Source organism: Caretta caretta, chromosome 5 (assembly GCF_965140235.1).
Source record: "Caretta caretta isolate rCarCar2 chromosome 5, rCarCar1.hap1, whole genome shotgun sequence".
Classification (NCBI taxonomy): domain Eukaryota; kingdom Metazoa; phylum Chordata; order Testudines; family Cheloniidae; genus Caretta; species Caretta caretta.
The window spans coordinates 45,629,374-45,653,538 of NC_134210.1; the positions used below are offsets into that span (position 1 = coordinate 45,629,374).

General features: G+C 40.1%; 1 protein-coding gene and 1 pseudogene across 2 annotated transcripts in view; one reads left to right on the top strand and one right to left on the bottom strand.

Moving 5' to 3' along the window:
• Window positions 1-24,165, top strand: part of DMGDH (dimethylglycine dehydrogenase) — a 75,270-nt gene that overhangs the window by 1,192 nt on the left and 49,913 nt on the right. Inside the window, exons 1-5 of one of the 2 annotated variants that reach the window (XM_048849673.2) lie at window positions 88-472; window positions 3,321-3,495; window positions 17,523-17,621; window positions 21,822-21,986; window positions 23,509-23,713. In XM_048849673.2, the coding sequence (XP_048705630.2) occupies window positions 366-472; window positions 3,321-3,495; window positions 17,523-17,621; window positions 21,822-21,986; window positions 23,509-23,713 (751 nt within the window). In that variant the 5' untranslated portion in view covers window positions 88-365. Of the gene's footprint in view, window positions 1-87; window positions 473-3,320; window positions 3,496-17,522; window positions 17,622-21,821; window positions 21,987-23,508; window positions 23,714-24,165 lie in introns of those variants that run through there. The other variant, XM_048849674.2, reaches the window with a different exon arrangement.
• On the bottom strand, window positions 9,011-14,799 carry LOC125636825 (sphingosine 1-phosphate receptor 3-like; annotated as a pseudogene).

Consider the following 24,165-nt stretch of genomic DNA (forward strand, 5'->3'; position numbering starts at 1 on the left):
GGTGGGTCCTGGGTGGCCGGGGCTGCGCCCAACACCCATTGCGGAATAGGCAACACCCTCCCACCCTAGCCCCACCGCGGGGCTGCCAATGCCGTGTGAGCCCCGGGCGCGCGGCGCTTTGGCCCCTTTCCCCTCCGACGTGATGTAACTTCACACTCGCTGACAGGGAAGGCAGCAGGGACGTTCTTCGCTGGGGGGTAGCTCTGTGCCGCCCCGCCGCAAGGCAGCTCTCACCCCCTCCCGCTCGCTGCGGGGCGGACCCGGCTCCCTCCACTAAGGAGACCGGCCACTGGGGAGGGAGACCGTTTCCATCCCTGCCGAGTGAGCCAGCCCAGCCCAGCGCCTGCGAGGGTCCGACACGCGCCATGCTGCGAGGAGCCCGGAGGCTGCTCCCACCCCAGCTGCGAGGTCGAGAGCTCGCCTTACCCCGCTGGGCGCGCCCCCTTAGCAGCGGCTCCTGCACTGCGGGGCGGTGAGTCCTGCCTGCAGGCTACAGCCTGTGGTGGGGGTGGTTCGCGACGCGCGCTCTCCTCGGGTTTTTCTGGAGGGAAAATGTTGGTGCGGATGGAAGTACTTCGCGAGGCGAGGGCTTCCCTGTGCACAGGCGCTATTCCCCCCGCAGTTGTTGTATGACCCCGAGTGACAGAGGCGAGGGCGGGCGAGCTGACCGAATATAGGTCTTCCCTATCCCTAAACTCTGCCCGAGCCATTCCCTTCATGGTTTTAACAGCTGAACGGCAAGTTAAGTGCTGCAATTGTCAGAAAAGAGGCACCCTCGAATCACACTAGTCTGCGGGGTTTGACAGCGAGGAAGCCTTTAAAATACTAGTGAAAAGGCGTCGGACAGTTTTGGCTTCATTACAGGTGAAGAGGGGAATCCATATTAGCAGCTAGTGCTAAAATTAAACCTATTCCTGGCAGCGCTGCATAATTACACCCCAGAGTCTTAAAGGAGCTAACCAAGGAGCTCTCTGAGCCACTTACTTTTAATTTTTAACAAATCTTAGAAACCTAGGGAAATTCCAAAGGAATGCTAGGGCATTTCCAATGCTTAGAAAGGGAATAACAGACCATTTTAGCCTGAGATCAATCCTCGGCAAAATAATGGACTGGTTAATCTGGGACTCTAGAATTAGAGGCTAAAAATATAATTAATGCCAGTTTAGCATGGTTTTTATGGAAGGTAGGTCTTGTCAAGAGCTACCTTTTTTAAAAGAACAAGATTACAGCAACTATGTTGATTTACAAAAAGAAAAGGAGTACTTGTGGCACCTTAGAGACTAACCAATTTATTTGAGCATAAGCTTTCCTGAGCTACAGCTCACTTCATCGGATGAATAAATAATAAATTGGTTAATCTCTAAGGTGCTACAAGTACTCCTTTTCTTTTTGCGAATGCAGACTAACACGGCTGTTACTCTGAAATATGTTGATTTAGTGTACCTGGATTTCTCTGTGGCATTTGGTTTAGTACCAAATGACATTCTGATTTTTAAAACTGCATTAAGTGGAACCATCAGGGTACACCTTAGATGGACAAAAACGATCTCACTAACAGCTCTCACCCCCTCCCGGTCTGTGCGGGGCGGACCCGGCTCCCTCCACTAAGGAGACTGGCCACTGGGGAGGGAGACCGGTGTTTAGTTAATGGAGAGATGTTTCTAGAGGGGTCCACCAGGAACTGATTCTTGATTCAACATTATTGAATATTTTTACCGATGATTTAGAGTAGACCATGATATATATATCTTTGCTGATACAGTTTGCAGATTGGTGGGGTAATAAATAACAAGGAGGACAGGCTACTGTTACAGAGTGCTTTGAATTACTTGGTTAGATGGTCACAATCCAACAAAATGGATTTAACAAAGCTGAATTAAAGGTAATACATCTGGGAACAAAGAATTCAGGTTATACCTACAGGGATACTTGGTTTTGGAAAGCAATGACTCAGAACAGGATTTAGGGGTCATCATAGGTAACCACCTCAACATGAGCTCTCATTTCAAAGCCGTGGTAAAAGGTCTAATGCAATCCTAGGATACATAAAAAGGTGACAGGTTTCAGAGTAGCAGCCGTGTTAGTCTGTATCTGCAAAAAGAAAAGTACTTGTGGCACCTTAGAGACTAAACAAATTTATTTGAGCATAAGCTTTCATGAGCTACAAAAGGTGAATATCAGGTAGAAGTAGGGAAGTGATTTTGCTTTTGTACACAGCTTTGGTAACGCTGTTACTAATACTGTGCCCAGTATTAATGTCTGCATTTCAAGAAAGATGTAGAAATACTAAAGAAAGTTCAAAGGAGGGCCACAAAAATGATCCAGAAGCTGGGTTTTTTGTTTTGTTTTGTTTTTTGCCTTCCTCTGAAACATCAGAGGGTGGCCACTGTTGTAGATGGGGCACTGGACCGAGTGAACCAGTATCATACAGACATAGAGTGTGAGGCCAGAAAGGACCACCAGATCATCTAGTGTTATGAGATGGTAAAGAGCAGTGGTGAGCAACCTGTGGTCGCCCCACTGCCCATCAGGGTAATCCACTGGTGGACCATGAGTCAGTTTGTTTACATTGACCATCCGCAGGCACGGCTGCCCGCAGCTCCCAGTGGCCACGGTTTGCCGTTCCAGGCCAATGGGAGCTGTGGGAAGCGGCGCAGGCCGCATGGACTTGCTGGTTGCTGTTTCCCACAGCTCCCATTGGCCGGGTACGGCAAATCGCAGCCACTGGGAGCTGCAGGCGGCCGTGCCTGAGGACGGTCATTGTAAACAAACTGTCTTGCAGCCTGCCAGCAAATTACCCAGTCTGGCCGCATGCGGGCTGCAGGTTGCCCACCACTGGTATAGAGGGTCCTCTGCCTTAGATGCCTAGCTGGTGGTCTTGCTCAAATGCTCGGGGTCTTACTGATCTCCAGATCTGGATTCAGGAAGAATTTTTCCCCCAGTTCAGATTGGCAGGGACCTTAGGGTTCTTTCACCTTTCTCTGCATCATAGAGCATGGATTACCAGCTGGTATCATCTGGCATATCAAACCTAATCAGTTACCTGCCATTGCAAGGGCACTGGGCATTGGTAACACCTCAGTCTCTTCTGTTCTCTGCCTGTGTCATACAACTGTTTAGTCTCCTGAGGACTGCAATGCTTAGTCTAAACCAATTTACTGGGCTCAACACAGGGGTGACTGGGTGAAATTTAATGGCATGTGAGATACAGGAGACGAGACTAGATAAAGGTCAATTTTTAAAGGTAACTTTTAACTACTAGCTTAGATGAGAAGATGAAAGATCAATTTTGTGTCCTGTTTGTGACTTTCTTTTTCCAGGGAAGAAAAGCCATCTTCTTTCTTGGGAACTAAATGGAAAGATACAGCAGAGACAGTGATTATTGGAGGTGGTTGCATTGGTGTAAGTCTTGCTTACCACCTGGCCAAGGCTGGCATGAAGGATGTCATTCTGCTCGAAAAATCTGAACTGACGGCTGGATCTACTTGGCATGCAGTAAGAAAAATCTTTAAGTTAATCACTAAGATCTCAAATACGAAAAGAGATTTCAGATGACTTGTAAAACCTGACAGTAGAGCAAAGATTTTATTTCCCCCACCCCATGGCCTTCCAGAAAATCAGTTTCTCTATTATTTATCTAGATACAAAGGATAGCACTGGATTCTGTTCCTAGATCTATGGTAGACTCACTATCTGACCTTTGAAGAGCCACCTAGGGTATATCTAGACTGCAGTCACTTCTGTGATTGCCGTTTGAGCCAAGACACTTGAGCTACCTTTAATTAAGCTAGATGGGCAGTGCAACAGTGCAGCTCTGGTAGCGTGAGCTTCTGTGTGGGCTAGCCCAGCGAGAAATAACCGAGGGTTCTGGGAGGATTTTTACAGCCTGCACTGAAGCTTGTACTGGCATGGCTTTACTGTTCTGGCTCCCAAGATAGCTAGATTAAAGCTTTCTTGAGTATGTTGACTGTGATTGCATCCTGTGATTGCAGTGTAGACGTACCCTTAAACTACCCATGCTCCCTATCTGTAAAGTAGGATAAGTGTTGGTAAAGTGTTTTAAATCCAGGATATGCCCACACCTTGAATACTGCATGCAGTTCTGGTTGCCCCATTTCAAAAATGATGTATTAGACTTGGAAAAAGTACAGAGAAGGAAAACAAAATATATTGGGGTATGGAGCAGCTTGCATATGCAGTCCCCGGATTAAAAAGACTGGGACTGTTCAGTTTAGAAAAAAGATGACTAAGTGGGGATATGATCAAAGTCTATTAAATCGTGAGTGGAGTGGTGAAAGTGACTAAGGAAGAGTTATTTTACCACTTCACATAACACAAGAACCAATAAAAGATATTACCTTGCCCACCTTGTCTCACAAGAACCGGGAATCACCCAATGAAATTAATAGGCAGCAGATTTAAAACAAACATAAGAAAGTACTTCTTCACTCAGTGAACAGTCCACTTGTGGAACTCATTGACAAGGGATGTTATAGCCGAAAGTATAACTGGATTCAAAAAAGAATTAGATAAGTTCATGGAGGATAGGTCTATCAACAGCTATTAGTCAAGATGGTCATGGATGTTACTCCTTGCTCTGGGTGTCCCAAAGTCTCTTACTGCCAGAAGCTGGGACTGGACAGCAGGGGATGGATTGCTCCATAATTGCCCTATTCCATTTATTTGCTCTGAAGCATCCAGTACCGGTCACTGTCAGAAGACAGGATACTGGGCTAGATGGACCATTGGTTTGATCCAGCATATTCTTATGAGATTCTTGGAGGGATGATGCCACAGAAGTGAAAATAATTGTTAAAATTTATTATAGAAATGTGGCTATAGTTTGGGTTTTTAAACTTTAATTTTTACTTCTAAAGGAGATTTGTTATACGTAAAACAGCAATGCAAGAGAGCACTATAAATTAGAAGAACAGCTTTTTTCTTAAGTTGAACAAAAATATTGTTGTCCTTCCTTCCAAACCTAATGTCCCATTCTGACACCAGCATTGGCCCTCTGTCAAGTGGTAATATAACACATATGCTTGTACTGTAGCAATACTTTATTGTACATTTTTTTTTTTTAGCCTAGGGAGGGGAGAGAAGCAGTGAGGAGGTGACATGGATTTCTTCTTGAATCCTCTGTCTCTGGCATCTGTATATGTGCAGAGAACAAAGCAGAACACAGAGGCCTGGTCTGTATTAGAAAATTAAGTAGGCTTAACTGTGTCGCTCAGGAGATGTGAAAAATCCCTGAGGGGCATAGTTAAGCCAACCTTACCCCCTGTGTAGACAGTGCTAAGCCGACAGAAGACTGCTTTCATCTAGATACTGCCTCTCAGGGAGGGGCTGTAGCATTTCAAGTGTAGACAAGCCCTTAGAGAAGGGCCCAGAGGTATCTCAGGGTGGGATGTGTGGTAGTTACTGGGCATGCTCAGTAAGCGGTCTCTGAAGCTATGCAGAGGGTTTCCATTAAGGGCTAGAAGTCTAACAGATTCCATACAAATCAGTGTCTGAAAGCTGAGTCAGTCAGAGCTCACTAGGGAAAGGTTATAAATAAGAGGATTTGGAGACTGCTCTGTGGACTCAGTGGATGAACAGTACAGGACTAAGATGTGTCTATTGTGAGAGCTGGGTCCCAGAGCCTCTGCCACATTGGATCCAGACTCTCTATCTTGCTGAAAGCGGAGGAGATGACCAACTATGGACACCAGGACTGCAATTACTGCTGGCCATGGGGCTCTTCGGACTGTTGTTGCTGAATTGATTCTGAGGAAATGGTTGAAGAACTAGGTCTGAGGAGTCCAGCTGACACACATACACTTTTGGTGCCACAGTGCAAAATCTTAATTGTTAAATGAGTACCTGGCTTCATGGAAAGCTTATTTGATCTCAATGAGGGTTTTCCCAAGGAGGAGAATCAGTTGAGAATGGTGGTCTCCCTGTAGAGAGTAAAGGCTGTTCCTCTCAACCTAGCTCCAGGGAGGAGAACTGGGGGGTTTCTTTGTATAAGAATAATAGAAGACTGGTGAAAGCTGAGTACCAGCTTCAGGGAGGAGGGTGGGGTGGGGGTTCTTTGCATAATGCTGATGAAAAGACTGCTGTATCACAGCTCCTGGCAGAGAGCTGGGAGTTCCTCACTTTAAAGGAAGTTTCAGAGACTGTTTAGAATAAAGTGTCAACTCGGGAAACGAGAGTGGGACCAGAGCCCTAAGTGAAGGGGTTTCTTTTCTTGCTTGGTGGACTCTTTATTGAATAAAGGAGTGTTCTCTAATATGAAGCCTATGTTGAATTTATTGCTAGTCCCAGAGAGGGAGGGACTAAAATGGAGTGTCTACAATGCCATGACTGACCACTAGGGGCCAGCAGCAAGCAAGATGTGAGTCTGTTACTAGGCCTCTCTCCGTGATTTAACTTTTTATAATATTTTTATAAAAAGAAATCATGAGAGGACTGAGCTCTGGCCTATACTTTAGCCTACTTCTCTGCTGAAGTGCAGGGAAAGGGGAGTACATTAATTACATATATTACCTCAGGACCTGCTACCCATTGCAGAATATTGGTGTAAGGCTCTGTGGCAGTAGAACCCTGGTCTGTGGAGCCTAGGTTGGCTGATATTCCCAAATTGCCACTGGGAGGGTGTGACGGTGCCCCCCATAATGTTTTATGGAAATAGGCTTATGAATATATATGACATAACTGGAATATGTTTTATGCTGCATCTGCCATGTCACATATCTCTGTAAAGGTTATGATCTACTGAATCTATTAATCCCATTTGTATGCATGTATCATTGTTGTATTCGAAGTTATGAATATTGGCTATGTACTGGCTTGATTTCTAAGTAGCCTTAGTAGAGCATTTGGTCAGCTTCTTGAGAAAGGAATGTGCAAATTAGGTGCCCAATCAAGAAACACTTAAAGGACAATGAATCTTGTAAGGCTCCAATCCACATAAGAAGTCTACCTGAGGACGTTTAAGGAAGCATGTGAACCATGGCTGCTACCTGTAAGTTCTGAGTCATGCATGGACATGTGACTTGCCCATGTGACTCCAAAACTCCATCTTGGAGCTGGACTTTGCATAGGAGAGAGGAGGGGGTCTCCACCCACAAGAGAGAGTCTATTTAAGCCTGTGGGAGACCCCTCCATTTGGTCTTCAGCTGACTCAAGAGATAGCTTCTCCACCCCCAGGGATACCTGAAAAAAACTGGAACAAAGGACAGTAACTACAGGGAGTGTGAGTGATTGCTGGACCCAGACTAGAAGGAGACTAGTCTGTAAAAGGAAGCTTACTGGGTGAGGTTTTTATCTGTATTCAGTTTTCTTAGACATAGACTTGCGTGTTCTATTTTATTTTGCTTAGTAATTCACGTTGTTCTATCTGTTACTACTTGGAACCACTTAAATCCTACTTTCTGTATTTAATAAAATCACTTTTTACTTATTAATTACCCAAGAGGATGTATTAATACCGGGGGAGGGGGCAAACAGCTGTGCATATCTCTCTATCAGTGATATAGAGGGCGAATAATTTATGAGTTTACCCTGTATAAGCTTTATATGAGGTAAAACGGATTTATTTGGGGTTTGGACCCCACTGGGAGTTGGGCATCTGAGTGTTAAAGAGAGGAACACTTCTTAAGTTGCTTTCAGTTAAGTCTGCAGCTTTGGGGTATGTGGTTCAGACCCTGGGTCTGTGTTGGAGTAGACTGGCATGTCTGGCTCCGCAAGACAGGGTGCTGGAGTCCCAAGCTGGCAGGGAAAGCAGGGGCAGAAGTAGTCTTGGCACATCAGTTGGCAGCCCCAAGGGGGTTTCTGTGATCCAACCCCAATGGGAGCTCTGAGGACAGTGTTGGGGGTGGGGGCAGCATGCAGAGCCGCCTCCCTCCCTGCCAGGGGCACGCAGAGACCTGTCAGCAGCCCACTGCTTCTGGGATCTGCGTGGGGCCAGCACAGGCAGGCAGCCTGCCTGAGCCCTCTGCACCGCCCTCCAGGAGTCACCTGTGGTAAGGAGCTCCTGGCCAGAGCCTGCACCTTGTACCCCCTCCTGCACCCCAACCCCCTGACCCAGGTCAGAACCCCCTCCTGCACCCAAACTCCCTCCCAGACCCTGCATCCTCTCCTACACCCTAATCCCTTGCCCCAGCCCGGAGCCCCCTCCTGTTTATATTCAAATTCAAATGGCTCATTACCAAGGCAACTGTTGTCTACCAATAAAACTCCTGGAATTTCTTGTTAAACGGAAGTGGATGTGGTCTGTCTTTACTAGTATGTTCCAACCTCCAACAGTTTGAAAAAGTCTAAAGTCAGAAATAAAACAGATCCGATAAATACCTTCAATCAATAAAATGACAACCACAAAGAGAAAGATAGAAGATGAACATTGAGAATTTAAAAATGATTGGACTGAGTGTTACGCTTTTATTGTGAGTTCATCCGGACTCCCATTGTCCCTCATTTGCAACGAGAAATTATCCAACAATAAGAAATCAAACCTAGAAAGACATTTTGAAAAGAAACATTTTTAAACCTTTCAGAGTAGCAGCCGTGTTAGTCTGTATTCGCAAAAAGAAAAGGAGTACTTGTGGCACTTTAGAGGCTAACAAAATAACCTATCCAGCTGGTGATGTGAGGAAAAAAGCAGTAGAGGAGCTCCAACACAATGCAGAGCAAACAAGATTTACGTTTGCTAAATGGATGAAGGCGCCAGGTGGAACCACTACTGCTAGTTTCGTAGCAGCTCAAGAAATCGTCAAATGAGGGAAGCCATTCACAGATGGAGAATATGTGAAAGAATGTTTCATTAAAACATCTGAGGACCTCTTCGGCAATTTTAAAAACAAAGATGAAATAGTTAAGAAAATTAGAGAAATGCCATTATCTGCAAGACAGAACTATTAAGATGGCCAGAAACGTAACCAGCCAGCAGGTTAGTGACATTAGATCAGCACCAGGTTTTTCTATTGTCTGCAATGAGACATGCATTGTGGATGACATTTCTCAGGTTGCCTTACTCGGCAGATACGTTAATGATCAAGGTCCTCAAGAAGAGTTGATTGCGTTGATGCCACTCAAAGAACAAACTCGGGGTGAAGATATTGCATCTGCTGTCACTGAAAGTCTGAAACAAAAAGATATTGACATCAACAGAATAATTTCTGTTGCTTCAGATGGAGCACCGAGCATGAAGGGGGCACACAATGGTTTCTTTTCTTTTCTTTTCTTTTCTTTTCTTTTCTTTGAAAAAGTATGGAGCACGATGTAATTTCATTTTGTTGCATAATCCACCAGGATTATGTGTGCACAATCGTTTCCAGAGGAAATCTCAAAAGTAATGGAAATGGTCATGGTCATGCAGCTTGTTAACAAAATAATGGCAAGCGCTCTCAATCATCGGCAGTTTTGTGAGCGTCCTCGAGAAGTCAACAGCCAATATTCTGATATTCTCTTCTATAACAAGGTAAAATGGATTTCCAGAGGAGCAGTCCTGGTGAGGTTTGCATCATGTCTTGAGGAAATTAGGGTGTTCCTCCAAGAAAAGGGCCTTAAATATGCAGCGCTAACGGATCCTCACTGGTTACAGAAATTCAATTTCATGGTGGATTTAACTTCTCATTTAAACGTGTTGAATCAGAAGCTAGAGGGAAAAGGAAATACTGCAATTTTGCTTTTGGAAGAAGTTCTTTCATTTGAACGAAAGCTGTCTTTGTTTGTTAGGGACATTGAGATGGGCATGTTAGTGCATGTCCCAACACTGAAGCAATACAAACAAACAAATGACTATCACATTGATGTTAGGTTCCTTGCGGAAACAGTCATCAAAATGCAAGCTGCATTTGCTGACTGATTTCACGAGTTCAGAAGGGAAAAGGCCACTTTGTCATTTCTGTTGAAACCGCTTGAAGCTGACACGTCTACACTGAATTTTTCAGCATATGCAGGAATCGATAGAATGCAATTTGAACTTGAATTAGCAGACTTGCAAGACAGGGATTTATGGAATTCAAAATTGAAAGATCTTGTCACTGAACTTGAAAATCTGGAAAGGCAGAAATCCTCCCTGGGGCTACAACACAAATGGTCTGAAATGGGCGACCTTAAACAGCAAGACCAGATTATATTCAACGTTTGGAATTGTCTACCGGATACGTACAGTCAGCTGAAGGGCTTCTCTCAGTGTTCGGTTCAACGTACTTCTGTGAACAAGTGTTTTCCCACTTGAATTTTGTCAAAAACAAACTGAGGAGCCAACTGCAGGATGTTTGTCTTGAGTCCTGCTTGAAAATGAAAATCACGGCATATTCACAAAACATTGAGCAACTCTCTAAAGATGTGCAACAACAGAAGTTGCATTAAAAGTATTGGTGAGTAGTAATAACTTTAATATGTTCAATTATTATTAGTTGATAAATTCTAACTCTACAAGTAGCTTCACATGTGATGCAGCTCTCAAAATATTTTGATCAAAGACGCACACAAAAAAGGCTCTTCTTTGAAAGGTTGCCAACCCCTGCTCTAGCCAATTGAGCCACCGTTGTCAAGTCTCCTCCAAGTTTCTAAATATTTTACATACAATGTACCTGTGACTCATCTTTGTACAACCCTCCATTTGAATTGTTTGTCTCGTAGTCTGGGTCCAGAGTCTCAAACAAAACTTGGGTCAACGATTTGGCCTTGTGTTTCTCCTCCGCATTGTCCTTGTGATCACATTCAACAGCAGCAATCTCTGTTGCCCTGCTCCCAAGACACATCTCAAATTCTTATGTGTCAACAGTATACTTGTTTCTTTAGTTCCCATAACCTCGCCTGTATGATGTCTCTTCATGAGCCGCTTGTTCTGGGGCTTTTAGGCACTTCCATCTTTAATCAACAGGTCTGTAACCGCTCATCCTTTTTTATGCTGCAACTGTGTGATACTCTTTTAGCCAATAGTTTAGGACTAATGTTTCAAAAGTCCATTGGTCTGTCTCCCTAAGCATGGAGGAATTTTTGTTTAAGGGCACAGGATGACACGGGCTATTGAACCCTGAGCTTTGTATTACTTTTATATTTTTCCTGAGGTAGTTCTCTTACAAAATTTAAAACTCAAGTCAAAACAAGTGATATGATAAATAGGTAGTCTAATTTAAAATGGTTAATGTTTTTTCCTATGATTTAAGTGTGTGAAAATTGAAAAAAAATTGTAATTAAATCCTAAAAAGCTATAGACTTACTTGGACTGTAATCTGCTTTGGGCTGAACAGGCTAAATCTGGCCTCTCTGGTATTCACTAGACAGCCATAAACAAGGCAAAAGAAAACCCTCTGTATTTCCTTGCTAGCCATCATGTAAATGCTGGGATGCAGCACAGAATTAGTGACTGCCCAGGCAATGAACCAATCAGCCTTGCATAAAATGGCGCACTCTCCATCTATGAGCAACACTATAAACAACAAGGAGTCCTTGTGGCCATTAGCTTTCGTGGGCTAGAACCCATTTCATCAGATGCACTCCAACACGGCTACCCTTCAGAATAAACAATGGAGCCCATCAGACAATGAATACACTGACTACAATCACAAATGTCTGAAACAGTACTATCAATCTCTTTGAGTTGTTATGCTTAGTGACATTACGACTACTGGACTTTACCAGTGTCTAAATATGCACATAAAGGATGGTTGTCACCAAAACAGTAATAAAGATACGTATGCAAAATACAACCTGTTTCTTGGAATAAAGAGGAAATATTGTTGATCAGTCTGCTGAGTTATTGTTATTATTCCAGTGGAGGGTTGGCAAGGTACCCAAAGAAACCAAGATAAGCCAGCATGTTCTAATAAGTAGGAAAAACCCTGTACTTGCATCATAAGACCTCCTTTTAATCATACCTCTCAATGGCTATGGGTAACAAACTAAAAGTGGAAGCTCCTAGGGCTACAAACGTGCTGCCTTCCCTAATAAACCACATCATGTGGAACAGGCTCAAAGTTTTCTTTCCAGACATAAGAATGTTTACTTTGTAAACTATTCCAGTTAACAAATCACAAATTACCAATAAAAAAGTACACCCAGTTGTGAAATTTGTTTTTCCAAGGGTGATCAATACCATCAAGTCCACCAGAACTATGAGATTACATATAATCAACAATGCAACTTTTTAAAATCCATGCAATCCATTTCCTTTTCTCGTAGAATAAGTTTTTGTGTATAATTATAAATTAGCAGTATCTGAAAATCAGCCTCTTCATTTCCTTGAGGGGTGAAAATGGCACTTCCATCTTTAATCAACAGATCTGTTCAAATGGCTCATCCTCTTTTAGGCAATGGTTGTGCAATACTTTCTTAGCCAATAATCTAGGGTTGATACTTCAAAATACCATTGGCCTCTCTTCTTAGGTGGAGGAGAAACTTCATAGTATATTGCGGTGAGGGGGTTGTGAAAAGGGAAGTAGGTTGCATCCTTAGTATTGAATTATACTGTTGTTAGGTTACAGTTTGTCAACAAGAAAAGGCATATGGATGTCCTGTTCCCCTTGTGTTTGTGCATGTGTGTTTAGGAATATAGGCAGTAGCTCATGTGGGCCATCGCAAAGTAGCCCCTGCACCCTTCTTAAATTGTGGCCTTTGCCACTTTGGCTGTGCCTTTTAATTTCCCCCAGGCACTCTGCAATAGGGCTTTAGTTGTCATAACACCTCTATTTTCTCACTATTTAATGCTGTAAAACATCTAGGGTTACAGCTTATATAAAAGTAAAATGTAAAGTGTTATCTGAAAACATAAAAATAATTCTTTACGGCCCTTTGAATGTAATGATAAACAAAAACAAAAAAAATGTAATTGTTGCTTTGATGGTGCTGCTACAAAATATCTCCATGCCTGTAGCCCCTCAAAATGTTTTTGTTAATTTTATTTTATTTATTGTTTCTGATAGTCCATTGTATGGGGGGAAATAATGCCTCATAAAGTTTCTGTATGACAAATGCTTGCTGATGCCAAAGCATGATAGCCAACAAAGAATGGCTACCTACAAAACTATTTCACAAAAAAGGTGTCTGTTATCACTATTCCCTTGAAATCCAGAACAGCTCTCTTATCCTTCTGGTCTGTAGTTCATGGTAAACTTTTAAAAGTTTATTTGATAAGATTAAAAACTGTGTGTTTAGCAAAAGAACGTGACAGTTTTAAATCAAGGTGGGAAAAGTCAGGAAAGGACGAGGAAGTGGGCTTGGAGCTGTTTCTTCAGATTACCATGTTAGAGGCTATGGCCTTATCTGTGAACTTCATGCAATGACAAAGCTATGGCTGTTGTCTTTTAAAAAAAATTTTTTTTTAATTGTAAAACCCATACAAATTTTAAAGCTTTCTTTACAGTTTACAAGTAGAACAAGTTTTGTTTGTTTCTTTGTCCTGCACTTTTAAAATTATTTCTGTTCTTTTCCTTTTTCTGCAATTTTAAAACTTTCTTTCTGTTGGCCTTTCTCTCTCAAATCTGCTTTATTTTGTAAATTATTTTAAAAGGGCTTATTCTCTGTCTACTGAACTTTACTTAAAATGTGTAAAAAACCTGTTTTCTTCTGAATATCTTCCAACTGTAACACATGAAAAAACTCACAAATCGTTCAAATGCACCCAATAAAGAAAAATATTTAAAAATTTCAAAATTGCTACTGGGCCAAAAGTGTACATGTCCAAAAATGGGACAGGAGGGCAGGACATAAATGAAAAAAGGGTCATGGAAACTTGTCAAAATGTATATGATGAATAAAGGTGCAACAGTTACACTACTTGCCAGCACTTTGGTCTTGATGGGTTGTAGTAGAGTTTCAAGGTGAAGAATTCTGTAGTAAGGGGGCAGACAAAATGGAAGAAAAAGCTCCCACAACAGGATGATTGTCATATTGTGAAGATTGTGATTGTCATATAGTCAAAAGTTCTTGCTGCTACAGAATTTGGTGGTATTACAGTAGGACAATAAAATAGTCTGCTTCAGAACATCGTGTTGTGATTTAGGTTCAAAAGGGAATGCCTATTATGTAAAACTTCAAAGTGACATAGTTGAAAAAGAGAGGGATCAAAGTTATTGTCAGTAGTTATGGCTCATGTCATCTAGATACTGGCTCGTATAACAACTGTTTTGCCTGTAGTAATGCCACACTAGGCAGCACTTAAAATATATTTTTATTTATTTATTTTATTTAGCGCGGTACATGTTCATAACAGTTTTACAGACAATATAGCAATATATGGAGCTATGTAAGCCGAAGGAGCTTACATTTTAATTCAGACAATATACTGCTTCAGATTTTCTCTTTCATAGTCCAGCCAGCATTGCTAGAACTAAGGGTCACAGTTTAAATCCATTGTATTTCTGTTGTTTCTCAGTGCTGAAACTTAGCTTGCAAGTTCTCAGCTCTGGAACAGTGTTACAAAATTTCATATAAATTGTGTTAGCTGTTTTACGCACAGTACTGTGAAAAAGTTGCTTGACTTTCATTTTATTTAAATAAAGACAATACAGAAAGCATGGATTTTACTCTAACGTTAATAGGAGACACAACTATCAGGCCAAATTCTGCTCATATTTACACCCATCTAACCACCTTTGAAACAAGTGGTGGTTGCCTGGGTAGAAATGGGAGCAAAATTGAGCCTTTGACAGGTTCATAGATCTCTTCAAGCCCTATTCTGCCCTGAATCACTGCAATCCCACCGAAGTCATTAGGGCTGCACAAGGAGTAAGTCAGTCTAGACAGAATCTGACCCTTTGTTTTTAATTTGAACAGTTGTTTGCTAAAGCAGTGCTTACCATGTATCATCCCAAAAAACCCTTTATGTAATATTCTTACCATGCAAAATTCAAAGTAGTATGCTGTTTAATTATTACAGAATACCTAATAGATCACAGCACAAAGAAAATAAAGTCATAGTAAGGAGTTCTGGTCAAATCTGTAAGGGGACAGATTGTGTGAATATGTGATGAAAGAAATAATGCCAGTTTCCATCAGAATGCTGCTGTGATAATGGGTGCAGTATAAAATCCAGAATAGAACAGAACTAAAATACAAGAAACTAAACATATAATAGGATTCTTCCGTAATTTTTATAAGGATGGATTTTGACAATATCTGTTTTGATTTTTATATGCAAATGGTCACCACATCTAGATCTGCAAGACAGTTACCTTCTCAAATCAGACATATATAAAGGAACAATCTCCATCTGGCAAAGATAGAGCAAACTCTTCTCGGAATTGTAATCCTAAAGCAGGTTGGTCAGGTTATAATTGGCTCTAAATAGCACTCTTGAAACCAATAACATTCTTTATCTACAGCCAAATAGCACTCCAAAAAGTGTGAAATTCCTTCCTACATTTAAAAAGGTCAAAGATATTACTTCCAACTTGATCCTTGTAACTAAATGCCCATGGGTATGGGTATTATTGTGTGGTGAACACATCAGAGCCACTAGCAAATGGTTTTGGAAAGTAATTTGTGGCCCATATAACTAAATTATTATTACCAACAGTGATCACTACAACTGAATTTTACTGTATATAGAAGATTATTAAATACATCCAGGGGAGGAACAAAAGACTGATCAGGCAATGTTTGTACAAATAAAGGAAGACAGTACAAAGATTATGATATGAATTGAGAGCAAGCGAAATACATGTAAATAGCTAGAGAAAAATGCGTGTTTTAAGAGTTAAGATATAATTTATTTATTTCTTCATTTTATTGAGCAAAACAGTAGATTAGACCTTGAGGACTTAATTTTTAAGAAGTGATCAAGACATAAATTCATTGCAAAAACTGCAATAAAATTGCACTAGGTTCCGGCTCAAAACAATTAAAACAAAGACTTTCAGATTGTGAACAATATGGAAGATACTTATGGATCCAAGCCTTAGTAACAAAAATAATTCACAGTAACCACCACTGTAATATTTATGTTTAGGTGGATGGTTTTCATAGGTTAGATTGTTTTCCACGGGTCTCTTTTTGGGGATAAGGGTTTATACTGTTGTATAAGTTTTAAAATACCAAAAAAGAGAAAATCCTCATAATGAAAATTGGGAAACTACCGTTCCTTCAAAGTCATTGAATCTATCCCCCTGCAAGAGCAGAATAAAGTCCCTGGACAGAGCATTTCTAAGATATTGTTGAACTATTACCACTTTTGATCTTAGTGATGCTATATATGCTTCTTATGGCAAAGTATAAATTGTTATAGGAATAACATTAAAATTAAATTCAATACAAACAGAAAGATGTTTTTAAATAAAACCAAACCTGCTAGCCTTATTCATTTGAGTTCCATTGATTTGAAAACTTAAAGGCTTAAGAAAAATATACAATGCAAAGTAACTAGAGATGGCAAACTGAAAAATGTCAAAACTAAAAGTAGTTTTACGTATGTGCTTATTTGGAAAGTGTAAAGTGAAACTGTCCGCATTCTTGAAAAAATTATAAGAGGACTTTTAGGGAGACAGGATGTAATCACCTGTATTAGGATTCAGCCAGGATACCAGTGTTTATATCCCTCCTCTTGAAAACTCCATGATCTTTTTTATTATTTGTTTATATTTTATTGATTTTTTTCCTTCCAAAAATAAGAGAACAGACAAAAGAACAAAAAAGTGAAGGAAGGGAAGCAAGAAAAAGGACAAAAAGTGGTAGGGATAGGAAAGAAGAGCAACATCTCAGTTTCCAGCTGGCAGACATTAATCAAAGGTTTCTAAAAAGTTAGATCAAATCTTATCAAATGTGTCTGACGTCCCTCTTCTCTTAAACATTAGCTGTTTTTTAGCTGCTAGGTCAGCTAGCTTCTTGTGCCAAGTTTCTGTTCCTGGAGGCAGTCTGCTCTTCCACGTAAGCAGTGTAAGTCATTTGGCTGCAAGCTCTGCTCTGTGAGTTGGAAAGTTTCTAAGATGATGGAATATGTCCCAAAACACAGTTCTGAGAAGTAATTTTTCAGGAGGGATCCATTATTATATTAATCCTCTTGCCTTATTCTAACCAAAAGGATTTGGGATTGTCCCAAAATATGAGCCAGTGTGGCTCCGGGGGACCCACATCTCCAGCAGCAGTATATTTTGGCAAGGCCCATGTACTGTAGCCTATATGAAAGAACTATAGGAGTTTTAGAAACCACAGCTAGTTGGGAACTCAGTTTTATGTCTCATCCAAAAGATTTATGTAGAAAAATGAATAGTTTAAGCAAGGAATGAAACTATAGTAGAGAGCAAGTACCATGGAAATATTGTGACTTGACTGATGAGAGAAGACAGTTGGAAAAACATCTGTGCATGGAAGGAGAGTGCTGGTAAACTACGAAACAATTTTTTTATAAATAAATTAATTAAATAAAAAGAACTGTTGGCTCCAGCCATGTGTTGCTTTTCTTTGTACAGCCATGTGTTGCTTTTCCTGACAGTTCCTTTTGAATAACATCTGGAAAAAAAGCTGCCTAGAAAGGGGGAGAGAAAACAATGCATTTCCAGAAATACTCATATGTTGTTTTTTGTTTCTTATTCAAGGCTGGGTTAACAACTTACTTTCATCCTGGAATAAATCTGAAGAAAATCCATTACTACAGCATCAAACTCTATGAAAAATTGGAGGAGGAGACTGGGCAGGTGAATTAAACACTTTAAAAATGTTAATTCAAATCAATATTAGTCATGCTAAAAAAAACTATGGGAAGATTTAGAATGGATAAATTGTGTGTGTGTGTGTGTGCGCGCACATGCATATAAAGGGAGCTCTCATACCACAAGGGCTCACTTTATCTGAATGTAGTTTACTATTTGTATGTCTATCCTACATTCATTTTCTAGCATTTAACTCCAGAGTACTGTAGATGCTCCCCCACAATCCTTCTAACTCTTAAATAGAAAACAGATTTCAAAATTAAAACACTTATAACTGAGAAACCAAGCAGGCAAAGAGACTGCAGTATCATCTTTCTATTTGAGTTAAAACAGCATTCAGGAATGAGCAATCTGACAATTAGGCATTCCTGGTTTTAATTTAAATGATTTAATGCTGTCTGTAATTGAGAAGATTGCTGTAGTTCATCGTATCCATTTCAGAGCTGTGCTTCGCTTTGGTGACTATATCATTTTCTCCAGCCAACATTTTCCCTCCTTCATGTTTGACGCTGCAACAAACACAGTGATTCTCTCTCACTTTGCTAATCTGCCAATTTGATAATTCTCACAAAAAACCCTGTGGCCTTATCCTACTTTTCAGCAAGATTAAAGATGTTATCAGAATGCCAGAGTGAATTCTGCTATTACTAGATCTAATGTAGTACATGCACTCATATACCGGGAGGTATTAAAGCACAAATAGTTTAAACTAAGGCTGTCAGTTAATCATACTTAACTCACGCCATTAACTAAAAAAAATTAATTGTGATTAAAAAATTAATGGTGATGAATCACAGTTTTAATCCACTATTAAACAATAATAGAATACCAATTGACATTTATTAAATATTTTTGGATGTTTTTCTACATTTTCCAATATATTGATTTCAATTACAACACAGAATACAAAGTGTACAGTTCTCACTTTATATTATTATTTTTATTACAAATATTTGCACTGTAAAAACGATAAATAAAAGAAATAGTATTTTTCAATTCACCTCATACAAGTACTGTAGTGCAATAGCTTTATAATGACAGTGAAACTTAGAAATGTAGAATTTTTTTTGTTCTATAACTGCATTCAAAAATAAAACAATTTAATACTTTAGAATCTATGAGTCCACTCATTTCTTCTTCTTGTTTAGCCAATTGCTCAGACAAACAAGTTTTTTTATATTTATAGGAGGTAATGCTGTCTGCTTCTTGTTTACAATGTCACCTGAAAGTGAGGACAGGCCCTTTTGTAGCTGGTGTTGCAAGGTATTTATGTGCCGAATATGCTAAACATTTGTATACCTCTTCATGCTTCGATCACTATCACCAGAGGACATGCTTCCTGTTGATGACACTCCTTAAAAACATAATGCGTTAATTAAATTTGTGACTGAACTCCTCAGGGAAGAATTGTATGTCTTCTGCTCTGTTTTACCCACATTCTGCCATATAGCTCACGTTATAGCAGTCTTGGACACAGCAAATGTTCTTCATTTTAAGAACACTTTCACTGCAGATTTAACAAAACACAAAGAAGGTACCAATGTGAGATTTCTAAAGACAGCTACAGCACTTGACCCAAGGTTTAAGAATTTGAAGTGCCTTCCAAAATCTGAACGGGATGAGGTGTGGAGCATGCTTTCAGAAGTCTTAAAAGAGCCACACTCCGATACGGAAGCTAAAGAACCCGAACACCCGAAAAAGGAAATCAACCTTGTGCTGGTGGCATCTGAATCAGATGATGAAAATGCACATGCATTGATCCTCATTGCTTTGGATCGTTATTGAGCAAAACCCGTCATCATCCTATGGAATGGTGGTTAAAGCATGAAGGGACCTCTGAATCTTTAGCGCATCTGGCACGTAAATATCTTGCGACGCCAGCTACAACAGTGCCATGCGAATGCCTGTTGTCACTCTCTGGTGACATTGTAAACAAGAAGCGGGCAGCATTATCTCCTGCAAATGTAAACAAACTTGTTTGTCTGAGCGTTTGGCTGAACAAGAAGTAGGACAGAGTAGACTTGTAGACTCTAAAGTTTTACATTGTTTTTTTTTGGAGTGCAGTTATTTTTTTGTACATAATTCTACATTTGTAAGTTCAACTTTCATGATAAAGAGATTGCATTACAGTACTTGTATTAGGTGAATTGAAAAAAACAATTTCTTTTCTTTTTTTACAGTGCAAATATTTGTAATAAAAATAATATAAAGTGAGCACTGTACACTTTGTATTCTGTGTTGCAATTGAAATCAATATATTTTAAAATGTAGAAAACATCCAAAATATTTAAATACACAGTATTCTATTATTAACAGTGCGATTAATTATTTTAATCATTGACAGCCCTAGTTTAAACTACACTTGACAAAATAAATGACAAAAGCATGTTCCGTCGTATAATAGACTTCCTTTTTATTTCTGTTTAGTTGGTTATTCTCTAATTTTGCAGAAATTGGTAAATGACAGTGAGTCCTTTACACTTACGAGGCCCTATCATGCACCCATAACCTGTGCAAAGTGAGGGTCCTTCACACATGAATCACACCTCTCATGCACAGAAAGAAGGGTCAATCACCTCTGCAACAGCACCCACCCACCTTGCCCTGTATTCTGTGGAAGGCACTCAGTTGATACAGGAGTCATCTATATATGGAGGAGCTGGGCAGTGGGCAGGTTGAGTGTGGGGCAGGAGAGACATGCATTGTGCCTCCACTGGTCCCTCAGAGATTCGTCATGAAAGCTAATATCACTCCAAGTTTTATTAACTTTCTGCAGCCCCTTCTATGCAGTGGAGATACCCCTTAGAGTGGGAGGATTCCTCAGTTAGTCACCAGCTCAGTAATCTTTAGTGGTGCAGCTCCAATGGAGCCTTGCTGCAACAGAATGGAGAGGATAACCATTGCAGGGTCACAGAGTCGCCATGTGGATTGCCATGGCATCCCAGTAGTCGCTCAGCCTGTTTGCAAGGGGGTTAGCTCCATTTCCCAACAGAACAATTAGAAGAAGAAATCTTTGTGATGTGGGGTGGGGGTGATCGGGCCACAGTCAGTAATGTGAACAGGCACTTTATAACTGGGTTTAATTAATTATACTTCATTAAAATATCTTTATTTTTTCAGTAAAGATGTGTGGTCAGTTAACTTTTTATTGTTTATTTTGTAATATTGTCAATGTTTAAAATGCTGATTCTTATCCCTTTTGACTCAACTAGTTAGCCAAATTTAGGGCCCTGTGGGTTGGTTCTGTTAGGAGAAGAAATTGATGATGGAGTCAGGTATCTTTGTACACTGTTAGCAAATAAACAGGACTGCATCAAAGTCCTGTTTCTTTGAACACTGTAGGAATCAGCCACAGGAGACAGTTTCTCTGCTCACAGCTCTAGCCAAGCTCTCTTCAGCCAGCACACAGTGCAAAAACTCTTTCTGGGCTTTTCACAATGTTCCCATTGCTTATTCAAGCAGTCTCTGGTTCTTCCTTGCTGCCTTTTCTCTCATTTTCTCTGGGTTTTCTAGTTTCTCTCTGAGACATGCAAACCTTCACAAAACAGAAGCCAGTGAAACCCCTTTGCCCACATTTGCCTTGCACATGCCTTTAATTTGGCTGGTGACATGTGAATTGTTTGATGTGAATTGTTTCATAAAGGAGATTAATGGTTTCTTACAACTATCTTAAATGAAGGACAGTGGTTACATCCTCTGGTTTCAGAAAAGTTTACCCAGCTCATAATACTGATACTGAGATTATATTTGTATAAGATACTAAACATTTACTTTTAAATTTATCTGATCTATTTTTGAAAATGCATAAATAGGTGGAATAAAGCCCACAAAGTTGGCTCATTAATCCAATCTTAGAGGTTCAAAATTAACAGAGAATAATGAAATACGATACAGAGAATCTTTTTTTTTCTTTTTTTTTTTTACAGCTTATTTTGAAGGTAGTGTACATTTAAGTAATATGCTCGCTCAGCTTAGTTAGGCTTTTATGTGGTTACAAATTGTTCCTTACTCCCCCCAGTTCTACATTTGGGGCCTGATCCTTCAAGGGGATTTAGGGCTTGTGGTCACCAAAGTCAATGGCAAAACTCCCATTGACTTCACTGGTGTAGGATCAGGCATTTAGACAGGGATGAGACAAAGTCCTAATGATAACTCATTCATTTATTTTTGCTATCCGTGTTTTAGGCTGTGGGGTTTCATCAGCCAGGCAGCATCAGAATTGCTTCCACCCCTACTAGAGTGGATGAATTCAAGTACCAAATGACGCGAGCTGGTTGGCATCCAACAGAGCAGTATCTTATTGGGCCTGAGAGAATACAAGAGCTGTTTCCCATATTGAACATGGAGAAGGTAAAGAATAACATTTTGTGAAAACAACTTTCCTTGCAGTTAAATGTTGGACTTTCAAAGACATACTGTAAATCCAGGGCCTGATTCTCTTGTGCACTAAGGCCCTTAGTATAAAGGCTTTCAGCTCAAGCAGTGTAAAGGGACTTAGTGTAAATGAGAATGAGCCACCTCCCCATGTGATTCTATTAAGGCAACATTAACAGGATCCTCTGGGGGAGTTTCTATTGCGTGGGAGAGTAAATTCGGGAAGAAAGAAAAACACAGAGCCTGTTCAGGACACAGAGCCAAGACTCAGATCCAGGTATTCTAGGAGAAAGCTCAGCAAAGGCAAATATGAAGGTTAAGGTTGGCATATTGTTTCTATTCTAAACCCCCTTGTTTAGTAGCTCAGAATTAGGCTTGGCAGAATTTGATTTTTACTTTTTTATAATTTTGCTGGGTAATATAAATGTTTATTTTTAAACAATTTTTATTTTTATCAATTTAAATTTTCACAGTTGCAGGAAATTGGGACGCATCAGACAGTTGGGGGCATCTGACAGTTAGGGGTAGCTGACAACAGACACTGAGATTTAAAAAGTGACAGCTTTATAACTGAAAACACAAATTGTCAACATCACATGTCAAGATATACAAAGTAAATATCCTTAAATCAAATTTTAATAAGTTCTCAAGCAGCACTTTTCTTTCTTTGCCATCTGTACGTTTCTGTTATCATAAGTGGAAATATTTTTTCATTGGTTTGTATGTGTATGGTGAAATCCGTGTTTACTAACATTTACTGATAAAAAATCTAATCCTCCCAAGCCTACTCATAATGAAGCAGTGCTGTCATGGAGTAGGATATGAGATTGATACTGGAGACCAAGAGCCAGAGTGGAGGCATAGGGCTTCTGTGTGGATGGCTCCCTTCAGGTACCTTGGGATTTGCATAGATCCTAGGAATTCACTGGACTTGTGAGCAAGAACTGCAGCCCATTCTGTAGAAGCAAAATCATTTTTCTAGTGGAACAATTCAAGGGAACTCCATGAGGTGAAATTTGAGAAGATTTCCTCCCATTAACTCCCTCTCGCTGGTTTTCCCATGAGAGGGGGTTATCAGGGCCATTATTTTAATTTTTAAAATGTGGTAAATGTTTTAACAGCTATCATAGATTTTCATGGGATGAGAAATGATCATACTCATTTTAAAATGTGCAAATGATCTAAACCTTCTGAATGTTACTACTTATGTTGAATTGTCTGAAACCCTTTATGAGATTTTTGGAAGACATTTAACACATTCTGTTCATTTGGGTTTCTTTCTGAAATCTTCAGCCTTGGCCTCTATCTCTATGATCACAGATAGATTCTGATGCTGGAGAATCACACTTCCATAGGACAATTAAGTTAGCCCGCTGAAGTCTTGATAATATAATATGCTTTTAAAATTTTTTTCAGTTGACTCAAGAAATTCAGTTTAATATGAGATGCAATGAAAGCAGCAAATTTAATTTGAATTAATCTTGTGTGGTCCACTTAGGTTTTAGCTGGCCTGTATAACCCCGGAGATGGTCATATTGATCCCTATTCTCTCACTATGGCCTTGGCTGCAGGAGCCAGGAAATATGGTGCCCTGTTAAATTACCCAGTCCAAGTGACAAATCTGAGCCCTAGATCAGACGGGACCTGGGAAGTTGAAACTCCAAATGGAATAATTAGAACAAACAGAATTGTGAATACAGCAGGTAAGAATTAAAAAATACTTTGATACCTTTTAAAGTTTAAAAACTAACTGGTATAAGATCAAGAAACTCAGACTAAGCAGTAGTACTCTACTATTTGTCTTGTAGTAACATGTGCAATATGTTTTCTAGTAACTCTCTAGTTCCTGGTGAACCCATAAAACCCATGATTTGGTATCAGGCTGTCCTGATTTTTTTTAATGGGCTCTTGCTTCTCAATAACATTGTGGAAACTGAGTGCTTAGTGGAAGAAATACCTTTCAATTATCCCTGACTAGACATTATTATTATTTATTATTTGTATGGAACAAAAACATTAATAACATTTCTTCTCTCTCTCTTTGTCCTGTGTGTCTCCAACAAAATACTACGGGTCAGACTATCCCATTAGCTTTTACAAGACAATCTGGTGGTCTGGGTTGGGGTGGGTGGAAGGGATAAAATGCTACCTCTGC